Genomic DNA, 26,586 nt, shown 5'->3' with positions numbered 1-26,586 from the left:
CAACCCATATTTAATTAAATGCACTACAAAGACAAGATATTTGATGTTCAAACTCATAAACTTTATTTTTTTTGGCAAATAATAATTAACTTAGAATTTCATGGCTGCAACACGTGCCAAAGTAGTTGGGAAAGGGCATGTTCACCACTGTGTTACATGGCCTTTACACTCAGTAAACGTTTGGGAACTGAGGAGACACATTTTTTAAGCTTCTCAGGTGGAATTCTTTCCCATTCTTGCTTGATGTACAGCTTAAGTTGTTCAACAGTCCGGGGGTCTCCGTTGTGGTATTTTAGGCTTCATAATGCGCCACGCATTTTCAATGGGAGACAGGTCTGGACTACAGGCAGGCCAGTCTAGTACCCGCACTTTTTTACTATGAAGCCACGTAGATGTAACACGTGGCTTGGCATTGTCTTGCTGAAATAAGCAGGGGTGTCCATGGTAACGTTGCTTGGATGGTAATATATGTTGCTCCAAAACCTGTATGTACCTTTCAGCATTAATGGCGCCTTCACAGATGTGTAAGTTACCCATGTCTTGGGCACTAATACACCCCCATACCATCACAGATGCTGGCTTTTCAACTTTGCGCCTATAACAATCCGGATGGTTCTTTTCCTCTTTGGTCCGGAGGACACGATGTCCACAGTTTCCAAAAACAATTTGAAATGTGGACTCGTCAGACCACAGAACACTTTTCCACTTTGTATCAGTCCATCTTAGATGAGCTCAGGCCCAGCGAAGCCGACAGCGTTTCTGGGTGTTGTTGATAAACGGTTTTCGCCTTGCATTGGAGAGTTTTAACTTGCACTTACAGATGTAGCGACCAACTGTAGTTACTGACAGTGGGTTTCTGAAGTGTTCCTGAGCCCATGTGGTGATATCCTTTACACACTGATGTCGCTTGTTGATGCAGTACAGCCTGAGGGATCGAAGGTCCCAGGCTTAGCTGTTTACGTGCAGTGATTTCTCCAGATTCGCTGAACCCTTTGATGATATTACGGAGCGTAGATGGTGAAATCCCTAAATTTCTTGCAATAGCTGGTTGAGAAAGGTTTTTCTTAAACTGTTCAACAATTTGCTCACGCATTTGTTGACAAAGTGGTGACCCTCGCCCCATCCTTGTTTGTGAATGACTGAGCATTTCATGGAATCTACTTTTATACCCAATCATGGCACCCACCTGTTCCCAATTTGCCTGTTCACCTGTGAAATGTTCCAAATGAGTGTTTGATGAGCATTCCTCAACTTTATCAGTATTTATTGCCACCTTTCCAAACTTCTTTGTCATGTGTTGCTGGCATCAAATTCTAAAGTTAATGATTATTTGCAAAAAAAAAAAATGTTTATCAGTTTGAACATCAAATATGTTGTCTTTGTAGCATATTCAACTGAATATGGGTTGAAAATCATTTGCAAATCATTGTATTCCGTTTATATTTACATCTAACACAATTTCCCAACTCATATGGAAACGGGGTTTGTAATATGATGTGTGTATTCAGTATAAAAATGTAATGTTATCCGTACCAAATGTCTGAAATCACATAAAGATTGTTGTCGCAACATTGTTATTTCCCCCTTCAGTTGTTTTCATACTATTTGTACGTGCTGAGCTAAGGCTGAAGTTGAGTGGGAGGGTTAACAATAACATCAGTCAACTCCCTTCCTTATTTCCCAGAGACCAATGAAAGTTATGACTCACTCTTGATACATTCAGAAAGGTCTTGTTAACCTAAAATAACGCCCCGGGGGCGTAGCCAGCCGAGGCGGCAATCAGACTGACAGAACGTGGTGATAGTTATTATCTCTGTCACCCGAATCTGCAGGAGCAGAGCTCTACCATTTCTCCAAAACTATGAAAAAAATTAGAACCATGTCAAGGGGACATGCTGTGTTGTTGTTTGGATGACTGTAGTGTTTGCTGCGTACAGTTCGCCCTGCACCTGCGCTAAGGGCTTATTAATCCACAGCTTTTTACGCCTTTTTGAGTTGTGTTTGCTACATGCCCATCTGTTATATGAAATTATTCCGCATTTAAAAAATGGCTTATTTTTATCTGAACGAGAGGAGAAAGTTTTTGATTGATTGATTGAGACTTTTATTAGTAGGTTGCACAGTGAAGTACATATTCCGTACAATTGACCACTAAATGGTAACACCCGAACAAGTTTTTCAACTTGTTTAAGTCGGGGTCCACTTAAATTGATTCATGATACAGATATATACTATCATATATACTATCATCATAATACAGTTGACCTTTATATCTCAACCTTTCCTATTGACTCTCAAATGAGCAAACATGCAAGACTTTCACAGAAATAAGCAATCTTTTTCTTACATTCCACCTTAAGAGCACTTAAATACAGGAATGTGTTTGTACGTGTATATACACAAAACACATTGAACTTTTCATCAACCATTTGTATTACAGAATATATTCTCAAATAACAATACTACAGAAATTACATTTAATATACCGTATTTTCCGCACTATAAGGCGCACCGGATTATAAGGCGCACCTTCAATGAATGGCCTATTTTAAAACTTTGTTCATATATAAGACGCACCGCATTATAAGGCGCATAGAATAGACGCTACAGTAGAGGCTGGGGTTGCAAGACCTGTTGTGGCTCAATATTGGTCCATATACAAGGCGCACCGGATTATAAGGCGCACTGTCAGCTTTTGAGAAAATTGGAGGTTTTTAGGTGCGTCTTATAGTGCGGAAAATACGGTACTTTAGATTAGTCAGTGTACAGTCTGTGCAGCAGTATGGATTTATTATCCACTAAAAATAACTTAACACACAGTCATTATTGTGTAAATGGCTAGCAAAAAACAGTGAGTACCAACCTAAACGTGTCCTGCAAGTCAATCATAGTGGTGTTAGTGTCATGATGTGGGACTGCATGAGTGCTGCATGCTGGCACTGAGGAGCTGTGGTTCATTGCGGTAAACATGAATTCCAACATGCACTGTGACATTGTGAAGTGGAGCATGATCCCCTACCTTGAGAAACTGGACCGTAAAGCAGTTTTTTTTTTCTTCATCTCCTCCTCCTGTCTTTCTTTCTCTTTCTTTGTCGGGGCCTGTCAACATACTCATATATTTTAGGCGTTATAGCCAAGTTTCATATTTACATAATCCAAAAAACACACTTCATATCCTCAATATGTATTTTAGTGAAATATAGTCGAAATGAACAAAAAAATTCTGCTTGCCATACCTTTTAGTCTTGTATTCTAAAAATGCACATCATCAACATTGAAATTGGACTTTTAACTATCTTTAATCAATAAAGAAAGAAAGGAAGACAAATCTATGCTGTTTGCGCCGCACAGATGATGGCACCCACACACCACTGCTCTCATGCGCTGTATTGCAACGGTCATGTGGAAACTATGTCTATGTCTATGTGTATTTAAAGTTAAGGGCACGTTATGTGGTCCGGATTTCATCAATTTTTATTAGCTACACTTATTAAACGACTAGTCGAGGCAACAAAATATAGATCAAAGCTTTTTTTATAATCACGTTAATCGATTAATCGTTGCAACCCTATTTAATATCTATAGATACAATTGTGCCAAAACTCTATTATTTGAAAAATACACCTTTCACAACATTGTTTTGAGTTTTTTAAAACTAAATCCACAGTCACAGCAAGTATCGATTCATATTTGGAACTATCGGTATTTCTCAGCAACATACACAGTCTCCTCTGTGTTTAAATTTGAAGGTGAACTCAGCAGGCATTTTTAAACCTCTTTTATTTTATTTTGAATACAAAATGAGTGTGTGGGTTCAATAGTTAACACAAGTGTTTAACTATTTGAAAATAAGAGTCATGTAGATATTATAAAATATTGTCTAACTTGTGCTCTACTGAGCAACTCACCTGCTTTGTAAAAATATGATGTTTTAGAGCAGTGTTTCTTAACCATTGTTGGGCCACTAGCGCCCCCTAGAGGGCCGCTAAAAAATATCTGTTTCTCAGCTGTGGTCCGTATGGGCAGCCACTTGTGGCAGTAATGACAATATCAAACATACAGAAGAAGTCTGGTGCTATAGTCATAGAAAAGATTCTTAAGCGCAAAAACTATGACTAAAGTGGTGAGGCTGTATTTTCATTTGCACTTCAATTTTATTGCCAGTTTTAAATAATATTATCATTTAATATTAATTTAGTTAGAATGTGTTCATTTTAGTACTGCGTAATTGTATGTAAATGTATTTTGCATTAGTTTTTATTGTCATGTCTGTTGATCATGTTTTTGTTTATTTATGTTCTGCTTGGTTTTTGGACACTTTAGTTCCTGCTTTCACTCCCTTGCCTTGTCACCATGACTACTCATTAGTTTCACCTGTCTCACATTTTGCACTCGCGCACCTGTCACAAATCATGTCAGTATTATTTAAGCCCATTGTTGCCAGGAAGTCAGCCTGGCGACATTAACTCTGATACCTCCATGATTACGCGTCCATGCCATAGTTCTATGATCTTTCCATGCTTGACCAAGTAAGTTTTGTTTCATGTCCTTAGTCTGTTTATGTGTTAATTTTGTTCATAGCCAAGTTTGTACTTCCGCCCTTGTGCGCGCTTTTCGTTTGTTCCTTTTGATAGTGTTAAAATAAATATGTCCTTACCTTCACGCCTTGCCCGCTCCAACTTTCCTTTGCATTCCGGGAAAACAAACCCCAAAGTCCACACATTGACATTTATGACTCCGAAGGTTTATGTGTTAAATAAGTAATATTTGTCATTAACACAGTTTCATATCATTTGACAAGGATTTGATTTCAAATTTTCAGGATTCATGCAGATCCCAAATATACAAAAACACGTATTAATAGGTAAGAAAAGTTGACTTTGCTTAGTAGGTCCCCTTTAAATGTGTTACTTGTGTTTACGTCATATATTTGCTCAAAATTTGGTATCGGTTTTATCTCAAGTAAACAGTCGGAGTTTCCTCACTCATCTTTGCACTGACATATGCTTTGTCCTGATCGCTGACCGTAAAACAACCCATGCCGTTTTTCAGGTAACCATCCATGTTTAAGGGAAAGGAGCATATACGGTCAAAATAAACTGGGTGATTCATCTGCGTTAATGAATGCAATGTTTTTGTGATTTGACAGTTCCACTTAAAACACAACAGTACATGCAGTACACTCCAACACCAATGTAATTTTAACACAACACTTCAATGGATACTCAAATCTTAATGTACTCAATTGTAATTTATAAAACGCCATGCACTGAAACAAGTAAGAGAACTGCAAAGTGGCGAAAGCACACTTTATACACAAACCTGAGCAGCAACAGCCTGAAATTTTGGAAGTGTTTGCCTTCATTTAGTTTGTATTTATTTAATCCTCATATTCCTGTGACCTTCTTCTGTTTTCTCTTCATAACATCAACAGGCAAGTTATTTTCAAGTTTATTAGGAGTATGTGGCTCGTCTGCCAGCTCTTTTATATGTTGGGACGCTTGAGGCCTTTAATTATAAGTGGGAAGGTCAAACGAGCCAGATGGGTGTGAAAGTGATGAAGAAATGCTTGTGTCAGTGCGGCATATTTTTTGGTGAATCGACAAATTATAGATTGAACATACATTTGAGAGAATCTTAATGACAGTTGGGGAACACTAAACCCTGCATGGACTTTATGCTGTATGAAAACTACAAACTTTCTATTGTTTCCTTGGGGTACTTGTTCAGTTGTGATGTTAAAATAGCCTTAACTGGCTAATTAGCTTCAATTGTATACAATGCAATCTCTTTACTGTTTTTAGTCTTATTGTACTACTGTGTATATATAGTCACAGTAAAAAATAGAAATGCATTCTATTTTAGATAGGTGATTAAGTGTTTTAAGTCATTTTTAAGTTATTTCAAGATTATCCAAAAGCTTGTTACATTCTTCAGGTTTGTTAATCTTTTTTGAGAGTGATGGACGTCACAATGCTGGTTTGCTAAACGTTAGCTTACTATCAGTAAAGTTATGTACAAATAATGAGAAGGATAGCAAAATAATGTTAAGTATGTGCTTACATGGGAAGTATCTAAACAAGCTTAAATATTATTGATTTTACTTCATTTGGTCAGAATTTGAAAGTTGAGATGCTGTGTTATTTAAAAAAAAAAAAGTTTTGGCCATGCTAAAAAAATATTTTTAATTAATATATATATATATATATATATATATATATATATATATATATATATATATATATATATATATATATATATATATATATATATATATATATTAGGGCTGCAACTAACGATTAATTTGATAATCGATTAATCTGTCAATTATTACTTTGATTAATAATCGGATAAAAGAGACAAACTACATTTCTATCCTTTCCAGTATTTTATTGAAAAAAAACAGCATACTGGCGCCATGTTCTTTCAACTTGCCAAATAAAACAAGGAAAATGTTACAAAAATGCACACTTTTGACACCCCTGCTATAGATAATAAAAAATGTAATCTGATAAATCTATCGATAAAAAGCGGAGCCTGTCGACACATGCGCGTTTATCACAACTCTCTCGCTCTCTCTGTCTCTCCCCTTCCCTCACGAATGCTGCTGCGCGCACAATTTGTTGTGTTTTTAACCTTCTTAACCCTGAACGTACATTGAAAATACACGCAACCCTAACTCAAAATGCCGGACATTTGAGGCATTTAAGAAACACCGCCCGACAGCCCCGCAAAAGAGGACATGTCCAGTGAAAAGAGGACGTATGGTCAGGACCTAGCCCGGTCGCTGCTGCTAGCAGCGATCGGTTTCACCGGACATGTCCTCTTTTGCTAGCATGCTAGCAGCTAACGGGCTACGATAGACTGACCATACGTCCTCTTTTCACCGGACATGTCCTGTTTTGCAATCGGAGTTTCATAAATGCCTCAAATATCCGGCATTTTGAGTATTGTTTACACAACGTGCAGTACGCTACTTAATATGTCCGTGTGGAAACTCGTTTGGTACACCTCCGCACCGAACCGAAACGGTTCGATACAAATACACGTACCGTTACACCCCTATTATTTTGATTATTGTTTCTCAGCTGTTTGTAAATGTTGCAGTTTATAAATAAAGGTTAACAAAATACAAAAACAAAACGTAGCCTCAGCGCATGCGCATAGCATAGATCCAACGAATCGATGATTAAATTAATCGCCAACTATTTTTATAATCGATTTTAATCGATTAGTTGTTGCAGCCCTAATATATATATATGTATATATATATATTAGAGATGCGCGGATAGGCAATTTATTTAATCCGCAACCGCGTCAGAAAGTCGTCAACCATCCGCCATCCACCCGATGTAACGTTTGATCAGAACTGCACCCGCCCGCCATCCGCCCGTTGTTATATATCTAATATTAATAAAAAAATTTAAAAAAGGGTGAAAACTACGCGAATTGCACCTTGTGCAGACAAGATTTTTCGATCGGACACGGAGGAATTAGCGATGTAAAAGACCACGTTGGGACAAAAAAACACAAGTCTAATGCCGTTGCTAGCGATACAAGTGGAAAACTTTCAACGTTTTTCGTCGCCCAAACAGATTCTTTGGATGTGATAAATGCCGAAGTTTTATTTACGGAGGCAATAATTGAGCATGGACTTCCAATCGCACTGGCTGATCACATGGGACAGTTAATAATGTAATGCAACCTTTAAAAATCATTACGCGGTGATCGCGATCCCAAAAATAAACTTTTCTTGCATGATAATGTCCAGAAAAATTCGCTTTATATTACTATAGAGTCCTTTTAACGAATGAGTTTGATGGTTTATCACAAACCTTAAATGAAAGAAGTCCTTTGTTCTCTTGCACCATGGCCTTGCTTCGTGTTTGGTGCGCGTGTCGGCTGTATTTCACAGCACGACATACTGTTAAAAGTGTTTGTACTATTTATACTTTCAATTAACAAATTGAAGTCTTGTGAAAGGTTGACAGGATAACTGGCATTAACTGTCAAAATAATTTCAAACTATTGAAGTTAGCTTACAGAATAAACATGTCAATCAACCCATATGATTTTTGCTGTAATATTTTTGTTTTGAAAAGTCACTGTGACTGATAGAAAAGTGATGGTTTTAGCAACATTTTAACCTGTCTGAATGCTAATAATCATTTTGCGTCGGGGGGCGAAGCCCTGAACCCTCCACCAGGACTTTGTCCTGGACCTACCGGGGCCTGCGGCCCTTGGACCCTGGCTACTAGGTTTTTCTGATTTAAAAGTTGGCAGGTATGGTGAGGTTATAAAGCTTTTGCCTGTTAAAGAAAGGAGACTGATCCAATGGAGCACAGACTTGCGCGTGCCACGCTGTCACGACCCAGACGCACACCAGTGCGCAATCATATGGGAGCCGCGCTGAGCGCACCTCCAAGCGCGTCTCGCTGCCGGCGACGGCCAGGTATGGGCCCACGCTCCAGCGCCATCCATTTTCAGGGCTAGTTGATTCGGCAGGTGGGTTGTTACACACTCCTTAGCGGGTTCCGACTTCCATGGCCACCGTCCTGCTCTCTATATCAACCAGGGTGAGCCCCACCCCTTTCGTGAGCGCACTGCGCGCGGAGTGACCCCTGTTACGCGCCCCCGGCAACAGGGGTGGCAAGCAGGTAAGCTGCGCGGGCGGGGCGCGCGGAGTAACCCATGTTACGAGCCCCCGGCCACGGGGGTGGCGGGCAGGTAAGCTGCTTACCTGCTGCGCGTGACGCCGGCCGCGGCGAAAGCGGACGAGGCGGGGTGTCGGTGCGGTGGGCGCGGTAGTGACCCTGGACGTGCGTCGGGCCCTTCTCGCGGATCGCCTCAGCTACGGCTCCCGGTGGGGCCCTCTCGGGGGAAGGGGCCTCGGTCCCGGACCCCGGCGAGGCGTCCCTTCTCCGCTCCGTAAAAGTGTCCATCTCTTTTCTTTTCTTTTTCTTCTGTTGTGGCATATGCAGCAGGTGCCTGCTCGTTTTTCGTATGTGGGTAACAACATTTAACTATGTATATATATTTCCGAATTGGTTTAACTGCCACCCGCAAAAAAAAAAAAAAAAAAAAAAAAAAATCGAATTAATCCGCCCGACCCGACCCGCGAGCGGATAAAATCTTATTTTTTTTAATTTCATCCGCCCGATCCGCGGATAATCCGCGGACTCCGCGGATAATCCGCGGACTCCGCGGTTGTGTCCGCAAACCGCGCATCTCTAATATATATATATATATATATATATATATATATGTATGTATGTATGTATATATATGTATATATATATATATGTATATATATATATATATATATATATATGTGTATATATATATATATATGTATGTGTGGGGGGTTCTTAACCTTTTTGACCTCAGGGCCCAACGTTTCCACTACAGAGGGGCCCAGGGCCCACTCAAATATTAACACCGAATTAGTAATTGTAATGATAAATTATATCTTAGGGGCACGGGGTCCACTCAAATATTAACATTGAATTAGTAATACATAATAAAAATTATATCTCACCTACTTACAGTTTAACAGGATAAACCTTGTCATATGAAACCATGTGTTGATCACAAAGATAATTGTCAAGGCTTAGGTCAGGCTGATTACAAAAATAATTACTAATCAAATATACTGCAGCATGCTGGAACAGGGGTTAGTGCATGTGCCTCACAATACGAAGGTCCTGAGTAGTGATGGGTTCAATCCCGGGCTCAGGATCTTTCTGTGTGGAGATTGCATGTTCTCCCCGTGACTGCGTGGGTTCCCTCCGGGTACTGCGGCTTCCTCCCACCTCCAAAGACATGCACCTGGGGATAGGTTGATTGGCAACACTAAATTGGCCCTAGTGTGTGAATGTGAGTGTGAATGTTGTCTGTCTATGTGCGTTGGCCCTGTGATGAGGTGGCGATTTGTCCAGGGTGTACCCCACCTTCCGCCCGAATGCAGCTGAGATAGGCTCCAGCACCCCCCGCGACCCCAAAAGGGACAAGCGGTAGAAAATGGATGGATGGATGGATGGAATATACTGCATATAAATTGACTAGTAAATAGCTGTTAATAAATACATTTACATACAATTATTTGGTGCCAAAATAAATAAACTAAATAACAAAAAAATATATATATGTTTCTTACATAAACTGTCAATAAAATGTAACTACAAATGAAAATACAGGCGCTTGAGGTTCAACAGTGGGCTCCCACCCAACAGTTAAGAAACACTGCAATAAAGTGTTACTAATTTACATAATCACATTACTAAGATCAAAGTCAACCTCTCCACGTCTAATAAATAACAGTGAAATGATTAAAGCTTTACTTCTTAAAGTATTTGCACATCAAATCAATAATTACAAATAAATCATTACTTACAAATAAATCAATAATTACACATAAATCAATACTAAGACTCCTCTCTGCTACACAAATGTTGGCATATTTTTTCCAGAAGCCCTTGGGATGTGCGGGCCACGGAGGTTGGTCAGGATGCATACTTCTAATCAATAGAGAAGTAGAGGACAAATATAAGGACTCAAATTTGGACAGTGTTTGCGTAGCGCGATGATGTCAGCTGCTCATTTGGACAAAGCTATAGTTTGTATAGTTATTCTAGTTTTTACTTTGTCATCTGACTGTGTCACATGACTCCAATGAATTTTGAAAGCATCTCAGCAGGCACAAGACATTGATACAACGTTGATTATACATACATGTCCTTTAAAACTGACTTTGAAGCATTGTTGCAAAATAATTGTATTTGTAAATTGAGACAACGTTGATGTCTAGCGTTGAATCCACGTTGTTGGTTGGGAAATTACCAAATTTTAATGATCAAATCAACATCACAACCTGGCATTGAATAAATGTCGCGTAGCACGTTGTTTCAAAATTGTTTTTGTGTTGTAGAATATTGGTTGGAAAACGACCAAAATTCAATGGTCAAATCATGTCAGAACCCAACATTGATTAAAGGTTGTCAAAAAGCAGGTTGGGGGCAGCACGGTGGCAGAGGGGTTAGTGCGTCTGCCTCACAATACGAAGGTCCTGAGCAGTCCTGGGTTCAATCCCGGGCTCGGGATCTTTCTGTGTGGAGTTTGCATGTTCACCCCGTGAACAGCGTGGGTTCCCTCCGGGTACTCCGGCTTCCTCCCACCTCCAAAAACATGCACCTGGGGATAGGTTGATTGGCAACACTAAATTGGCCCTAGTGCGTGAATGTGAGTGTGAATGTTGTCTGTCTATCTGTGTTGGCCGTGCGATGAGGTGGCGACTTGTCCAAGGTGTACCAAGCCTTCCGCCCGAGTGCAGCTGGGATAGGCTCCAGCACCCCCTCGACCCAAAAAGGGACAAGTGGTAGGAAATAGATGGATGGATGGATGGAATTATGATACTTTCGGCAGGTTGTGGTTTCCTTTGCAAACTAAGAATGCCTCCACCAATAAAAATCTTGCATATAGACTCACCAAATGGGTTATAAATGTGACTGTGGAGCAAAATGTACACCAAAGCATATGTTATCTGGACCACGAGGAAGTGTTTCAGATGTGAATTAAAATCATTATCATTATTGGGGGCGGCATGGTGTCGTGGGTAGAGCAACCGTGCCAGAAACCTGAGGGTTGCAGGTTCGCTCCCCGCCTCTTACCATCCAAAATCGCTGCCGTTGTGTCCTCGGGCGGGACACTTCACCCTTTGCCCCTGGTGCCACTCACACCGGTGAACTGAATGATGAATGATAGGTGGTGGTCGGAGGGGCCGTTGCCGCAAATTGCAGCCACACTTCCATCAGTCTACCCCAGGGCAGCTGTGGCTATGAAAGTAGCTTACCACCACCAGGTGTGAATGATTGATGGGTTCTACATGTAAAGCGACTTTGGGTACTTAGAAAAGCGCTATATAAATCCCAGTTATTATTATCTTTAAAAATGATGGGGCGCTTTATCTAACAAAAATAATTAATAAATAAAAAAGAATTAGAATGCTACTTTCTTGTACATATGAGAATGAGATAAAACATTCACATTCACTGGACAAGAATATTCCATCATGTCTGTACTGACATGAAGCATTAGATCAGGCGTCCCCAAACTACGGCCCACGGGCCGAATCCGGCCCGCCAGCGTCCAAAATCAGGCCCGCGGGAAGTCCCAAGTATAAAAAAATAAATAAATAAAATTTAAAAAATAAAAACAATTTTTTTTTTTTTTTCTGTCTTTTCTTATCCACTTTGTACCACTTGCTACTCACAGTGTCTCCTAGCCGCTCAGGCAAATCATATTGTCTAAAAATGCATTTTCTCATCGATAACGTGACATCATCGCGCGCGGAAAGTCCGCTATATATATATATATATATATATATATATATATATATATATATATATATATATATATATATATATATATATATATATATATATATATATGTGTGTGTGTATATGTGTATATATATATATATATATATATATGTATATATATATATATATATATATATGTATATATACATGTACGGCCCGGCCAAATTGTTTTTAACCCAATGCAGCCCCCGAGTCAAAAAGTTTGGGGACCCCTGCATTAGATTAATAGGACTATACCATTGGATTGGGTAGGAGGCAATGGATCAATAAGAAAAATAATTCCTTAGTGGCACTGAAGTCTGATGCGTTCTTTTTAGATACCTGCAGCTCCTCCATGCAGTTTTAGACATCAATATGCAGCTAAAAAATGGTAAAGTGAACATATTATGAAGAAGAGGTAGGCTTGAATAAACATGGCTTCTTTTCGGTCATGTTGAGTTGTGTAAGGTTCTTTGATGTAACATTGTTATGCATGTTACCACATGACTAACAAATGGTGATGAACACTGTACCTCTTGACTTTGCACTTTTGTGCATGTGCCAGGTAAAATGATGAACATTGGTGGCGGATGTGTTTTGTGCGAAGCGCCAGAGCTCCTGACGTGTAAGAGGCAGCAATTGGAGTGGGCTGCCAAAGGAAAGATTCCATCTTAAGAGAAATGTGACACTCAGCATTCAGAGAGCCAAAGTTATTAACCTACAGCAGAGTGGTTCACTGCTGTGGCGCTGCAAACAAGCAGGTTGTTAGCCGATCATGTGTGAGCATGCATACAATGTCTCAATAGTCCCTCTTAATGTTGCTGCTGTCGTGGCAGTCGGTGTCCCTGCTTTGTTTGTTGACAAAGTATTGTCATCGCCTCCCCGCCATTCAAGCCGCCTCCTGCCCTGCTGTTGTGGTTTCATCGTGCTAACGTGGCGATTGCACCAAGATACACGCACGCATTGATCTTCTCATGATTCATACAGTTGCCCCCCCCAACACCATTGTTTTTATGCACATTTTCGGGAAAGTGCGCAGAATATTCTGCATGTGATGCAAGACTTCTCGTCAGAATGTAAGCCAGAAAAGCTGACAAAATGGATGTGTGATGTTGAACGGGCCCGACAGAAGGGCAGCAGGCTTCAGGTTCTGCTGCTGCTCCAGAGATTTGCTCACAGTGCCACACTCGTTTGACTCTCAGGGACTCCATGAAATTAGTGAGGGAGGACATTTCTATTTTTAGGACAACATTAGATTTCTTTCGGAGAGTATTTTTACCTCGTAAAATTTGTCACATATTAAATAAATCCAAATAGTGACAGAACAAAACAAAAAATCCCAGGCTTCCATGTGTGCCCCCTGAGGCAAACATGTCATGTTATTTTATGTTAGTTTTCAATTATATATTTATGAGTCACAACAAGGAGCTGAATTACTGTTGATTCCTGAGCGTTGTACACAGTTAATATTTGATGCACGCGCGGTCTCACTTCATATTCTACTAAATAGTCATGTTTGAGCGTTTAATTAGTGCTGTTAGTTCAAACATTGTAATCATAAAAGAGACTGGATGTCACTAGAATTTATTTAAGGATTTTTAATTAATACTAGATAATTATTTCTATATTACGTGTTTATTTTGATCAAGCATATTTCAAATCATTTGTTCCAAACTGCCGCATGATAAAACCTGTAACTTAACAGGTAATATTACAATAACCATTTGAAAAACGGAAATCAGCACTTATGTAATGTTACGTTTTTAAACATAGTACACAATTTACGTGCCATTTAAAGCATTTTCTTCCTGTGTCAAACTACATATTTTATAAGGTGTTGGGAGGCCAGTAGCTGATGTTCCACTGTGTCTCTCTAACAAAGGATTGATCATAATATATGGTTTTTCTCGACATCCTGTATTCCAGGGATGTCAGACATGCAGCCCGCTGGCCGGATCAGGCCCGCGAATAGGTTCAGTCAGGCCCGCTAGATGAGTTTGCCAAGTGAAAAATTGAGCTGCATTTTCAAATCAAAGAAACTGCTGTTCTAAATGTGTCCACTGGATGTCGCAATAGCAATTATGTTAGTGCAAGTAAGTATACCAAGCAAGAGGCGGGGCTGCGACTCCTCCTCCTCGATCCAACGTAAAACAAACAGGAGTAAAACAAACAATTGGTAACTCCACTTACAATGCTGCATGAGACACTGCATATTGATATAGTTCTGTGAAAACTAATGTCTTCTGTGCAAATGTAAAGAAAATGAACAGTGTGATTTACTACATACAGTCAGTTTTTTAAGTTTTTATTTTTGGTTTGTTGACATTTTTCACACTTTGCACAGCTTTTATTTTTCTAGCGACACACAATGATGCCTCCTAGAAGGCAGGGAGTAACTCAACCCTCTTGAATAGTTTCTACTTCAGTTCGTATGGTTTGTAGATTTAGCACATGATTATTATGTGGAAAGACAAATGAGGTAGTTGATACATAAAATAGTTTTTATTTATGCTTTATTCTGTTTTTTGTTCAATCCTACATGGGCTGTGATTTGAAGTTTAATTACTTTGTAGACACTGAGCTTAAGTTTAAATTCATTGTTTTCTTCATGGTGTTTTTGAAACTGCACCATTTCTTTCCTCAGAATTTTCAACTAAGGAAGTGTTTTGTCAAGAGGATTATTTGTGATATGTACATTTTCAGAATGTGTTTTTTCTATTTTGGGCTGAAGTAAAACAAAGAAAACAATCTGAAGTTGTCAGAAAACAATTTGAAATTGTCGTTGTTGTATTTTTAAGTTATTATGCCATGATTTTACCTGTCCGGCTCACATGGGAATAGATTTTCCTCCAAGTGGCCCCTGAGCTAAATTGAGTTTGACACACCTGCTGTATTCCCTCTTTTATTCCGCAGGGTGAGCTGCTGAGCCCTTGTCGGTGTGATGGGTCTGTTCGATGCACCCATCAGCCCTGCCTCATCCGTTGGATCAGCGAAAGGGGCTCTTGGAGCTGTGAGCTTTGCTACTTCAAGTACCAGGTTTTGGCCATCAGCACTAAAAACCCCTTGCAGGTATGTCCACCACAATGAATGGAAGTGTAGATTTTGCTTTCATTTAAGAGCACTGACAATAAAAATACAAATTCCAGCCATTGTATCCAGAGTACATTAATTTGGGGGGCTCAAAACTATTTAGAAAATTCAGTTTATTGTAAATATAACCATCATTTCTAATACAGTGGTACCTCAACTTACGAGCTTATTGGTTCTATGACGGAGCTCTTAACTCAAAACACTTGTATCTCAATTCAACTTTGCCCATTGAAATGAGCAGCACATTTCAACCATGTAACATGCCTTCTAAAAAGGAAAACACACTTCTAGTTAAGAAATGTTGTATGATAAACAATACAATATAATGTACTTCAAACAACTACAGGGGAATCTCGGTTCTTGGACAGGGTTTGTAAATAGAAAAGTTTGTATAGTGAAGCAAATTTGTCTATAAGAAACCATGTAAATATGAATATCAATCATCAATCAATGTTTATTTATATAGCCCTAAATCACAAGTGTCTCAAAGGGCTGCACAAGCCACAACGACATCCTCTGTTCAGATCCCACATCAGGGCAAGGAAAAACTCAACCCAGTGGGATGACAATGGGAAACCTTGGAGAGGACTGCAGACTACATGCTTCCATCTGTTGAAAAGCTCTATAGAGATGATGATTTCATTTTCCAGCATGATCCAGCAGTGCCAAAACCACCAGTAACTGGTGTACTGACCATGGCATTACTGTCCTCGATTTGCCTGCCAACTCCCCTGACCTGAACTCCATAGAAAATTTGTGGGATATTGTGAAGAAGAAGCTGAAAGACACCAGACCCAATAATGCAAATGAGCTAAAGGCCGCTATTGACGCATCCTGGGCATCCATAACACCTCAGCAATGCTACAGGCTGATTGCCTCCATGCCACGCCGCATTGGTGCAGTAATCCGTGCAAAAGGATTCCCAACCAAGTACTGAGTGCATTAATTGACATTTTCAAATGTTTGATTTTGTTTTGCTGTTATAAATCTTTATTTTTTACTTGGTCTGAGGAAATATTCTAATTTTTTGAGATGGGATTTTTGAGTTTTCTTAAGCTGTATGCCATAATCACCAATATTAAAATAATAAAAGGCTTGCAATATTCCAGAATGTATAACATTTCCATGTTTTTAGTTGCATTACAGGAAATAAAAGACTTTATCGCAATATTCTAATTTTCTGAGACAGTCCTGTATATCGTAGTTGGAGTTGTAGACAACTTCATTACTGCTAAATAGCACTTTTCAGTAATGTCACAGAAGATGCAGGATTTGCTTTAACTTTAAGTGGTGAAACTTCCTATAAGAGGACAGCTGTAGTGCTGTATTCTGAGGATCATGTCACATTTAATTTGAACTTTTTTTAATGGTCCTCAGTAGTCACGTACAAATTTGTGTGAATTATGCAAAATTATAAAAATTTGGTCTCCATGAACCATATTAACTCTTTTTCCCCAGGGTCCCCAGTAAGAATGATCAGCACATTACTTCATCAATCCAGAGATTTAAAAATGTGTATGAGCTAACTGGGCAGTGGCCATTTTACCTCATTTTTTTATGCCTCCACAACCTGTAGAAAGGGTGATGATCAAAAACGTGGTCCCCATTCCAAATGATAACCTGTGTGTGTGTGTGTGTGTGTGTGTGTGTGTGTGTGTGTGTGTGTGTGTGTGTGTGTGTGTGTGTGTGTGTGTGTGTGTGTGTGTGTGTGTGTGTGCGCTCTTGAAAGAGGCGCCGCGGAAGGAGAGTTAGTCTTTTACTCTGCTGTGAGTCCGCTTTGGCATATTTTTCCAGAAAAGTCAGTTCTCATCACAATTAAAACTTGCTGTGGTAGGAAGTTGGCTTACTCAAGTGTTCAATACGGGCAAGCACAAAATGGCTGCCAGCGAGACACAAAATTAATGAATGAAGCTTTTGTAGACAGAGACATGGTTTGCACACGGAAGCATACAAGGTTCGATCTAAAAGTTTGTAAACCGAAAAGTTGGCAAATAGAGGGATTTGTAAATCGAGGTTCCACTGTACAGTAGTTTTATGAGGCAAAATAATGAAAATGCACAGCATTTATCTTGGAGAATGGACTTTTGTGGTATCTCCTTCGAGCTACTTCTCTGTCAAACACACCATCAGCAGCTTCTCCAAATGTTCATGGATTAATATCTGCCATTTAGATATCATTTAAACATCCTTGGCTGGCGTTACCAACGTATTCTGCTACAGTGTGATGCAGACTAGCAGCGATAGGCTCTAACTGCTTCACCAAGTCGACTACACGTTTTGTAATGTTTATGATGATTTATTTCTTTAATTCAGTAAATATCATTCACTTCATCTTCTCAGCACTGTCCGTCACACTTTGTTTTCCCATAGTTGGAAAAACAAAGTTATGTCAATCTCTAGCTATAAGCTAATGCTAGCTAATGCTAATCTCCCCTTTTACTATTCTGAAAACCCCAATAAAGCGAGAAGACTAGAATTGAAGATTAACAATTTATTCTACAAGTAAAGTAAGTAAAAACATTATCAATGCCAGCTCTAGTGAGAAGACCGAGTTCTACAAAGTTAGGTGTGTTCGCCGAAGATCAATCAATCAATCAAACCAAGTTTATTTGTACAGCCCTTAATCACAAGTGTCTCAAAGGGCTGCAAGATGGTCTCGCGCCCCACTAGTTTTTGTCCATTTTGCTATCCCTCGCAAGTGGAGTGAATCTGCTTTCTCCATCCCATACCTTGCACCTCCTATCACCATCTACCGTAATCTAAAAATAAGCTATTTGTGTGATTTATAGCAGGTGCTAACACACCAACAGGGTGGACTAATTGTGTTTGTTCCTTTTAGCAAAATGGAGTGACCAGAGTATGACTCTAATGCAGTCTATTCTGCTAAGATGGAAAATATTCCTCTAACACAAGCGAGGAAGACCATATGTTGTGGGCGGATCTTATGGGATTCACTGCGATATTTTCTACGCCAACTAATGGTGTTGATGCTCGTAACTCAAATTTTTGCTTGCAGCAAAAAGCATGGAAATTAGCCAAGAGACGTTTCTTATCTCAAAACAGTCTTGAGTCAGGGCACTAAGTTGAGGTACCACTCTGCTTGAATGAAAATCCTTTGCAATTGTTGACTGCTAAGTTCTGATTTTTCTTCCTGGAGATGCTTTGCCAGGCTTTCACTGCAGCCACCTTCAACTGCTGCTTTTTTGGGGTCTTTTCTGTCCACACTCGCCAGTATTTAAAAAAACAATCTCAATTGGCTTTAAATGCGGCTACTGAGCTGGCCATTGAAGTACAGTATATTCAATTTATTGGCCTTTAAAAAATAGTTGCTTAAAGTTCCCACAGTAACTCACAGTAAGATAACTAAAGTGGACCGCATTGATCAAATCAACAATCAAGAAATGCCTTAATGAATACAAAAACAAATGGTTTAAACCAGGGGTGTCAAACTTATTTTAGATCGGGGGCCACATGGAGAAAAATCTACTCCCAAGTGGGCCGGACTGGAAAAATCATGGCACGATAACTTAAAAATAGCGACAACTTCAGATCTTTGTTTAAAAATAGAACAAGCAAATTCTGAAAATGTACAAGTCATGATGTTGTTGGGTTGTTGTTTTTTTTACACTTACATGTTGCGGTTAATAGTATTGTATCTTTATTTGTCGTTATTTATATTTTCTGAATAAATTATGTGATAATGTTCGTAAGTCAACTCATTGGTGTTAATTTTCAATCTATCAAGATAAATTACAGTATGTTATTTATGTAGTTTGATCATTTTCCTCAACTGATGTATTAACATCACGTGTTTTATTTTGTACATATGTAGCATCATCTGCAAATAATTGGCACATTTAGAACAGCTGTTTCTTTCATTCACAAATTTCAGGTTAATTTTTATACTTAGCAAACTCACCCCGCGGGCTGGATAAAACCTGTTCGCGCCTGATTCGGCCCTCGGGCCGTACGTTTGACACCCCTGGTTTAAACAAATCAGGGTTATCAGTGTATCTGGATGATGAGCAGAAAAATGTACTCTATGTAGAAGGCAACGTAACAGCTTATGATCAAAAGCATACTGTACCACACTATGGTGTGGCAGTGTTGGCATGTGCATATATAAATATTCATGGCACATACTCACTGGTATATTGATGACTGCTGACAGAAGCAGTAACAATATAAACTGTGAAGAGTATAGGATAGTAGGACTATATGCATGTGGTCCTCATTTTTTGGCGTTCCATGTTACAAAGGTTTGTGGTTACAAACACACTCCCATGAATCATTAACACTGTACAAAAAGAAAAAAAACTACCAGACTACGCATGCGGAGTAAGTTGAAGTCACATCGCTACACTGAGCAAGTACAACGTCACTTTTCTTCTTTTTGGTTACTTTTTAACTTTAACCTACATTATATCCCCCAGAGTGCAAAAGAAAAGGAGAGTGGAAAGCGAAGTGAAATTAGAAAATGCAACATTAGCTGCTTGTCTGGTTCAAGCAGCTCAAATACCGCAACCATCGTGAAGAATAAAGATGGTATCTGTGAACATGTGCAGGGATCTTCAACAATGAAACAAAGCAGTGTAGTGGTCTCAATATTGAGACTTCCTACTCCCAATAAGTATGTGTCTCTCTCTCTTTTCCGCACTCCTTCCAGTGTGCAAGACAGAAACGAAATTTGAACTTCAGAAGCACAACCGGCTTGTGTGCAAGGGGAGTGAGTGGCTTGAAGGAATTCGATTCATAATATCCAAAGTAATATGAATGTGCAACTAATTGTAAAAAAAATGTTTCTTACAAAATAACACAATTAACAATGTTTTTTCAAGATTGCATTATGATTAGGTTTATTGATTATCTTGTTTGTCCTGCCTGGGAATCCAACCATGTAGGCTGGAACAAAAGACTGACGTGACAATGATTGACATCATGCAGTCAAAAAGGCAGGCCCAGAAAGTCGATCGATGAGCTGGTGGGCGGTCTGGAAGGACAAGCTCCAGGCTAAGAGGCCGTTATCCGCCTGGCGCTAGTGTTTGATTTGGTAGCATAAAATAACAATGTAGCATTATTTTTGGATGTTAGAGAGTGCAAGGGACAAAAAACAGTGCAAGGGACATGTGCCCCCTGCATCGCATAAATGATACAAACAGATTGTGCTTCACATTGCAGCTGCATAATGACCCTAATCATAAAAAGAGAACAACTCAGGACTTTTCAAAGATGAACAAATTGAGTATTTTTCAGCAGCCAAGTAAGTCAGTGGTTTGGGAGAGGAAATTCAGAATTTGATGGTATTCATGAGCTCGCGACCTCATGTCTGTCTCAATAATTCTGGAGGTAACCGTATTCCAAGCCAAGCTAATAACAAAAATAGACAAGAAACATGGCTGAAGATCTCAGCAGTAAAATTACATTATAGTTTACATGCTGATAGCAAATCTAATATTTTTTTGGCAGGCTTGCTTGAATACATGTATGTGTGTCATGATGTCTTTACATCAATTTAACAGTTTTACCAACCAGGTTGTATTAAAGACAATAACCAAAAAGTATATTTAACAAGCCATTGTTGTATGACTTCTGATTGCTGCCTCGTGGGGATGTTGGGGTGCATTCATTTGGCTCCACTTCATAAGTATACGGCAGCAGCGGAGATCAATAGATTTCCTCCGATTGTTTTTCCTGGTACGCGTCACATGTTTGCACGGCCGCTTGTTGCTAGGCAGACATTGTAAAGCATAGTCAATTGTGCCCAATAGGCTATTATGTAAAATGATGACTAAAAATATGAAAATAAGATCTATCTGTATAATGCATATGTTCCTTTTTGACTGTACTTGAATGTGTAATAGACTGTATTTATATTATTCACATGTGAATAATGCTGTATAATAGACTATTTATATTATTCACATGTGAATAATCTCCTCTCTGAGCTGCCACCTTACCGTGGTAGAGGAGTTTGCGTGTCCCAATGATCCTAGGAGCTATGTTGTCCGGGGGTTTCTATGCCCCCTGGTAGGGTCTCCCAAGGCAAACTGGTCCTAGGTGAGGGATCAGACAAAGAGCAGCTCGAAGACCTCGATGAAGAACACAAACCAAGGACCCAGATGTCCCTCGCCCGGACGCGGGTCACCGGGGCCCCCCTCTGGAGCCAGGCCCGGAGGTGGGGCACGATGGCGAGCGCCTGGTGGCTGGGCCTGTCCCCATGGGGCCCGGCCGGGCACAGCCCGAAGAGGCAACGTGGGTCCCCCCTCCAATGGGCTCACCACCCATAGCAGGGGCCATAGAGGTCGGGTGCAGTGTGAGCTGGGCGGCAGCCGAGGCCAGGGCACTTGGCGGTCCGATCCTCGGCTACATAAGCTGGCTCTTGGGACGTGGTACGTCACTTCGCTGGGGGGGAAGGAGCCTGAGCTAGTGCGTGAGGTGGAGAAGTTCCGGCTAGATATAGTCGGACTCACTTCGACGCACAGCAAGGGCTCTAGAACCACTTCTCTTGAGAGGGGCTGGACTCTCTTCCACTCTGGCGTTGCCGGCAGTGAGAGGCGACGGGCTGGGGTGGCAATTCTTGTTGCCCCTCGGCTCAAAGCCTGCACGTTGGAGTTCAACCCGGTGGACGAGAGGGTAGCTTCCCTCCGCCTTCGGGTGGGGGGACGGGTCCTGACTGTTGTTTGCGTTTACGCGCCAAACGGCAGCTCAGAGTTCCCACTCTTTTTGGATTCACTCGAGGGAGTACTGGAGAGTGCTCCCCCGGGTGATTCCCTCGTTCTACTGGGGGACTTCAACGCTCATGTTGGCAGCGACAGTGAAACCTGGAGAGGTGTGATTGGGAAGAATGTCCGCCCGGATCTGAACCCGAGTGGTGTTCTGTTATTGGACTTTTGTGCTCGTCACAGATTGTCGATAACAAACACCATGTTCAAACATAAGGGTGTCCATATGTGCACTTGGCACCAGGACACCCTAGGCCGCAGTTCCATGATCGACTTTGTAGTTGTGTCATCGGATTTGCGGCCTCATGTTTTGGACACTCGGGTGAAGAGAGGGGCGGAGCTTTCTACCGATCACCACCTGGTGGTGAGTTGGCTGCGATGGTGGGGGAGGATGCCGGACAGACCTGGCAGGCCCAAACGCATTGTGAGGGTTTGCTGGGAACGCCTGGCAGAGTCTCCTGTCAGAGAGAGTTTCAATTCCCACCTCCGGAAGAACTTTGAACATGTCACGAGGGAGGTGCTGGACATTGAGTCCGAGTGGACAATGTTCCGTACCTCTATTGTCGGGGCGGCCGATTGGAGCTGTGGCCGCAAGGTAGTTGGTGCCTGTCGTGGCGGTAATCCTAGAACCCGTTGGTGGACGCCGGCGGTGAGGGATGCCGTCAGGCTGAAGAAGGAGTCCTATCGGGTTCTTTTGGCTCATGGGACTCCTGAGGCAGCAGACAGGTACCGACAAGCCAAGCGGTGTGCGGCTTCAGCGATCGCGGAGGCAAAAACTCGGACATGGGAGGAGTTCGGGGAGGCCATGGAAAAAGACTTCCGGACGGCTTCGAAGCAATTCTGGACCACCATCCGCCGCCTCAGGAAGGGGAAGCAGTGCAGTGTCAACACCGTGTATGGTGGGGATGGTGCTCTGCTGACCTCGACTGCGGATGTTGTGGATCGGTGGAGGGAATACTTCGAAGACCTCCTCAATCCTACCAGCACGTCTTCCTATGAGGAAGCAGGGCCTGGGGAATCTGTGGTGGGCTCTCCTATTTCTGGGGCTGAGGTTGCCGAGGTAGTTAAAAAGCTCCTTGGTGGCAAGGCCCCGGGGGTGGATGAGATCCGCCCGGAGTTCCTTAAGGCTCTGGATGTTGTGGGGCTGTCTTGGTTGACAAGACTCTGCTACATCGCGTGGACATCGGGGGCGGTACCTCTGGATTGGCAGACCGGGGTGGTGGTTCCTCTCTTTAAGAAGGGGAACCGGAGGGTGTGTTCCAACTATCGTGGGATCACACTCCTCAGCCTTCCCGGTAAGGTCTATTCAGGTGTACTGGAGAGGAGGCTACGCCGGATAGTCGAACCTCGGATTCAGGAGGAACAGTGTGGTTTTCGTCCTGGTCGTGGAACTGTGGACCAGCTCTATACTCTCGGCAGGGTCCTTGAGGGTGCATAGGAGTTTGCCCAACCAGTCTACATGTGCTTTGTGGACTTGGAGAAGGCATTCGACCGCGTACCCCGGGAAGTCCTGTGGGGAGTGCTCAGAGAGTATGGGGTAACGGACTGTCTTATTGTGGCAGTTCGCTCCCTGTATAATCAGTGTCAGAGCTTGGTCCGCATTGCCGGCAGTAAGTCGGACACGTTTCCAGTGAGGGTTGGACTCCGCCAAGGCTGCCCTTGGTCACCGATTCTGTTCATAACCTTTATGGACAGAATTTCTAGGCGCAGTCAGGGCGTTGAGGAGATCTGGTTTGGTGGCTGCAGGATTAGGTCACTGCTATTTGCAGATGATGTGGTCCTGATGGCTTCCTCCGGCCAAGATCTTCAGCTCTCACTGGATCGGTTCGCAGCCGAGTGTGAAGCGACTGGATGGGAATCAGCACCTCCAAGTCCGAGTCCATGGTTCTCTCCCGGAAAAGGGTGGAGTGCCATCTCCGGGTTGGGGAGGAGATCTTGCCCCAAGTGGAGGAGTTCAAGTACCTTGGAGTCTTGTTCACGAGTGGGGGAACAGTGGATCGTGAGATCGACAGGCGGATCGGTGCGGCGTCTTCAGTAATGCGGACGCTGTATCGATCCATTGTGGTGAAGAAGGAGCTGAGCCGGAAGGCAAAGCTCTCGATTTACCGGTCGATCTACATTCCCATCCTCACCTATGGTCATGAGTTTGGGTCATGACCGAAAGGACAAGATCACGGGTACAAGCGGCCGAAATGAGTTTCCTCCGCCAAGTGGCGGGGCTCTCCCTTAGAGATAGGGTGAGAAGCTCTGTCATTCGGGGGGAGCTCAAAGTAAAGCCGCTGCTCCTCCACATCGAGAGGAGCCAGATGAGGTGGTTCGGGCATCTGGTCAGGATGCCACCCGAACGCCTCCCTAGGAAGGTGTTTCGGGCACGTCCGACCGGTAGGAGGCCACGGGGAAGACCCAGGACACGCTGGGAAGACTATCTCTCCCGGCTGGCCTGGGAACGCCTCGGGGTCCACCGGGAGGAGCTGGACGAAGTGGCTAGGGAGAGGGAAGTCTGGGCTTCCCTGCTTAAGCTGCTACCCCCGCGACCCGACCTCGGATAAGCGGAAGAAGATGGATGGATGGATGGACATGTGAATAATGCCGTATAATAGACTGTATTTATATTATTCACATGTAAAAAAAATACTTAAGTGTTTATTGTTTATTGTGAGCGAACTGTGGTGCTGAATTTCCCCCAGGGATCAATAAAGTACTTTCTATTCTATTCTATTTGATCTTTCTATCTATCTATCCATCTATCTATCTAGTTACATCTCTGTCTATTTTATCAATCTATATTTTTAATCCAAAAGAGACTAAGAAGAATCCGCCCATCTGCATTATATTAACCTTTAGTATAACCTTCAGTGCATGAAAAAAAACATGTTTGTTATTAAGAAGGACAAGGCATCCCACTATCAAGTGTGCATGTGTGCCACAGCTTCCTCTCTGATTGGTGGAGCTTACTGTTGCCATGGAAATATGCGCTAGTAGGAAACCTGGAACAAAGCACTGGACCATGTCAATGAAACATAACATATAGTATTATGAAACGGTTTTTAGGTCGGTATAATTAGCGGATGTTAAAAAAAGTGAAAGAGTTATTCTTTTAGATAAATTTACATTCAAATGAATGTAACTGAATTACATTAATTCAACAAATGTGGTTATAGCTTCATTATCAAATGTGGAATTACTAATGCAACCAGGTTGCTAATTCTGACAGCAGAATGCGTAATAGGGCACTATTGTGCTGATGTACTGTGATGTTAATTAGAAAAATGCTGGAGACACTTTTTAGTGCTCTACTCACACATACTGGAAGTGAAAAGTCGTTCCACTCCTGTCACTTTCTTTCTCTCATCCAGTGGCAGGCCATCTCTCTGACAGTGATCGAGAAGGTGCAGATCGCGGCCATTATCCTGGGCTCCTTGTTCCTCATTGCCAGCATATCCTGGCTCATCTGGTCGTCCCTCAGCCCCTCGGCCAAGTGGCAACGTCAGGACCTGCTCTTCCAAATCTGCTACGGCATGTACGGCTTCATGGACATCGTCTGCATAGGTAAAAAAAACAACACTACTACACTATTATATTATTAGACAGAATTTTGATGCATCACTACTATTAGAGTCCAGATTGTGCTAGTGTATGTAATTAAGTGACAGGTTCTTATAGTCATAACATTGAGTTGACACAATGAGATGTATTATGCAACACCAAGGGTAACAACAACACGTAATTCACTCAACACTAGCAAAAATATTAATAAACATGGCTCGCTACTTGTACTCACTTCACATTCTGGTGGTTCCTGAGGTCACGCAACATTACACGGAAGCTAAATCGGAGAAGCAGATGGCGCACAGGTAGGAGATGACAACGAAAACTAAAAGGCAGCAAAACCAATGACGTCACAGAGCTCTAACATCTCTGAGCAATCTGGTTCTTGTGTGAGTTGGAAGCGCTGCAAACAGATGGCATCAGATATGTGCGCCGTGACTGTCACATTTAAGAACGGCCCCGCCTGTGATCAATGCCGTTTTTATATGACAAAATATGGTGGGGCACCAAGCACTTAGACATGAGACATGGGCAACTGGCGGACAGAATAACTTTCAATTTCTGAAAATAAAGCATAAAGCGTTGTAATTACGATAGTCTACCAACAGCTTGTAACTGGTACAGTGGATACCCACAATTTATTCAAATAAAACACAAAAAATATTTTTTCCCCTCCCAATTTAGGCTATTTTTTCACCAGAAAGCACGTCATTCACCTTACAATAATTGTATAGTAGTATAGTTTACATCATAAAACATAAAATGTTCAGCATATTATTTCAGCTTACATGTAGTATGTGACCATGTGACAAGCGGTAGAAAATGGATTGATGGATGGACATCAGAGCAAGATGGCGGCACCCTGTGGG

General features: G+C 41.6%; 1 protein-coding gene across 1 annotated transcript in view; it reads left to right on the top strand.

Moving 5' to 3' along the window:
- The window catches only part of marchf9 (membrane-associated ring finger (C3HC4) 9), a 51,632-nt gene that overhangs the window by 3,960 nt on the left and 21,086 nt on the right, over positions 1-26,586 (top strand). Inside the window, exons 2-3 of the mRNA XM_061982445.1 lie at positions 15,270-15,425; positions 25,525-25,717. Coding sequence (XP_061838429.1) covers positions 15,270-15,425; positions 25,525-25,717 — 349 coding nt within the window. The remainder of the gene's footprint in view (positions 1-15,269; positions 15,426-25,524; positions 25,718-26,586) is intronic.

This window comes from Nerophis lumbriciformis, linkage group LG01, assembly GCF_033978685.3.
Source record: "Nerophis lumbriciformis linkage group LG01, RoL_Nlum_v2.1, whole genome shotgun sequence".
Lineage (NCBI taxonomy): Eukaryota > Metazoa > Chordata > Actinopteri > Syngnathiformes > Syngnathidae > Nerophis > Nerophis lumbriciformis.
This window is presented reverse-complemented; position numbering and strand designations above follow the sequence as displayed.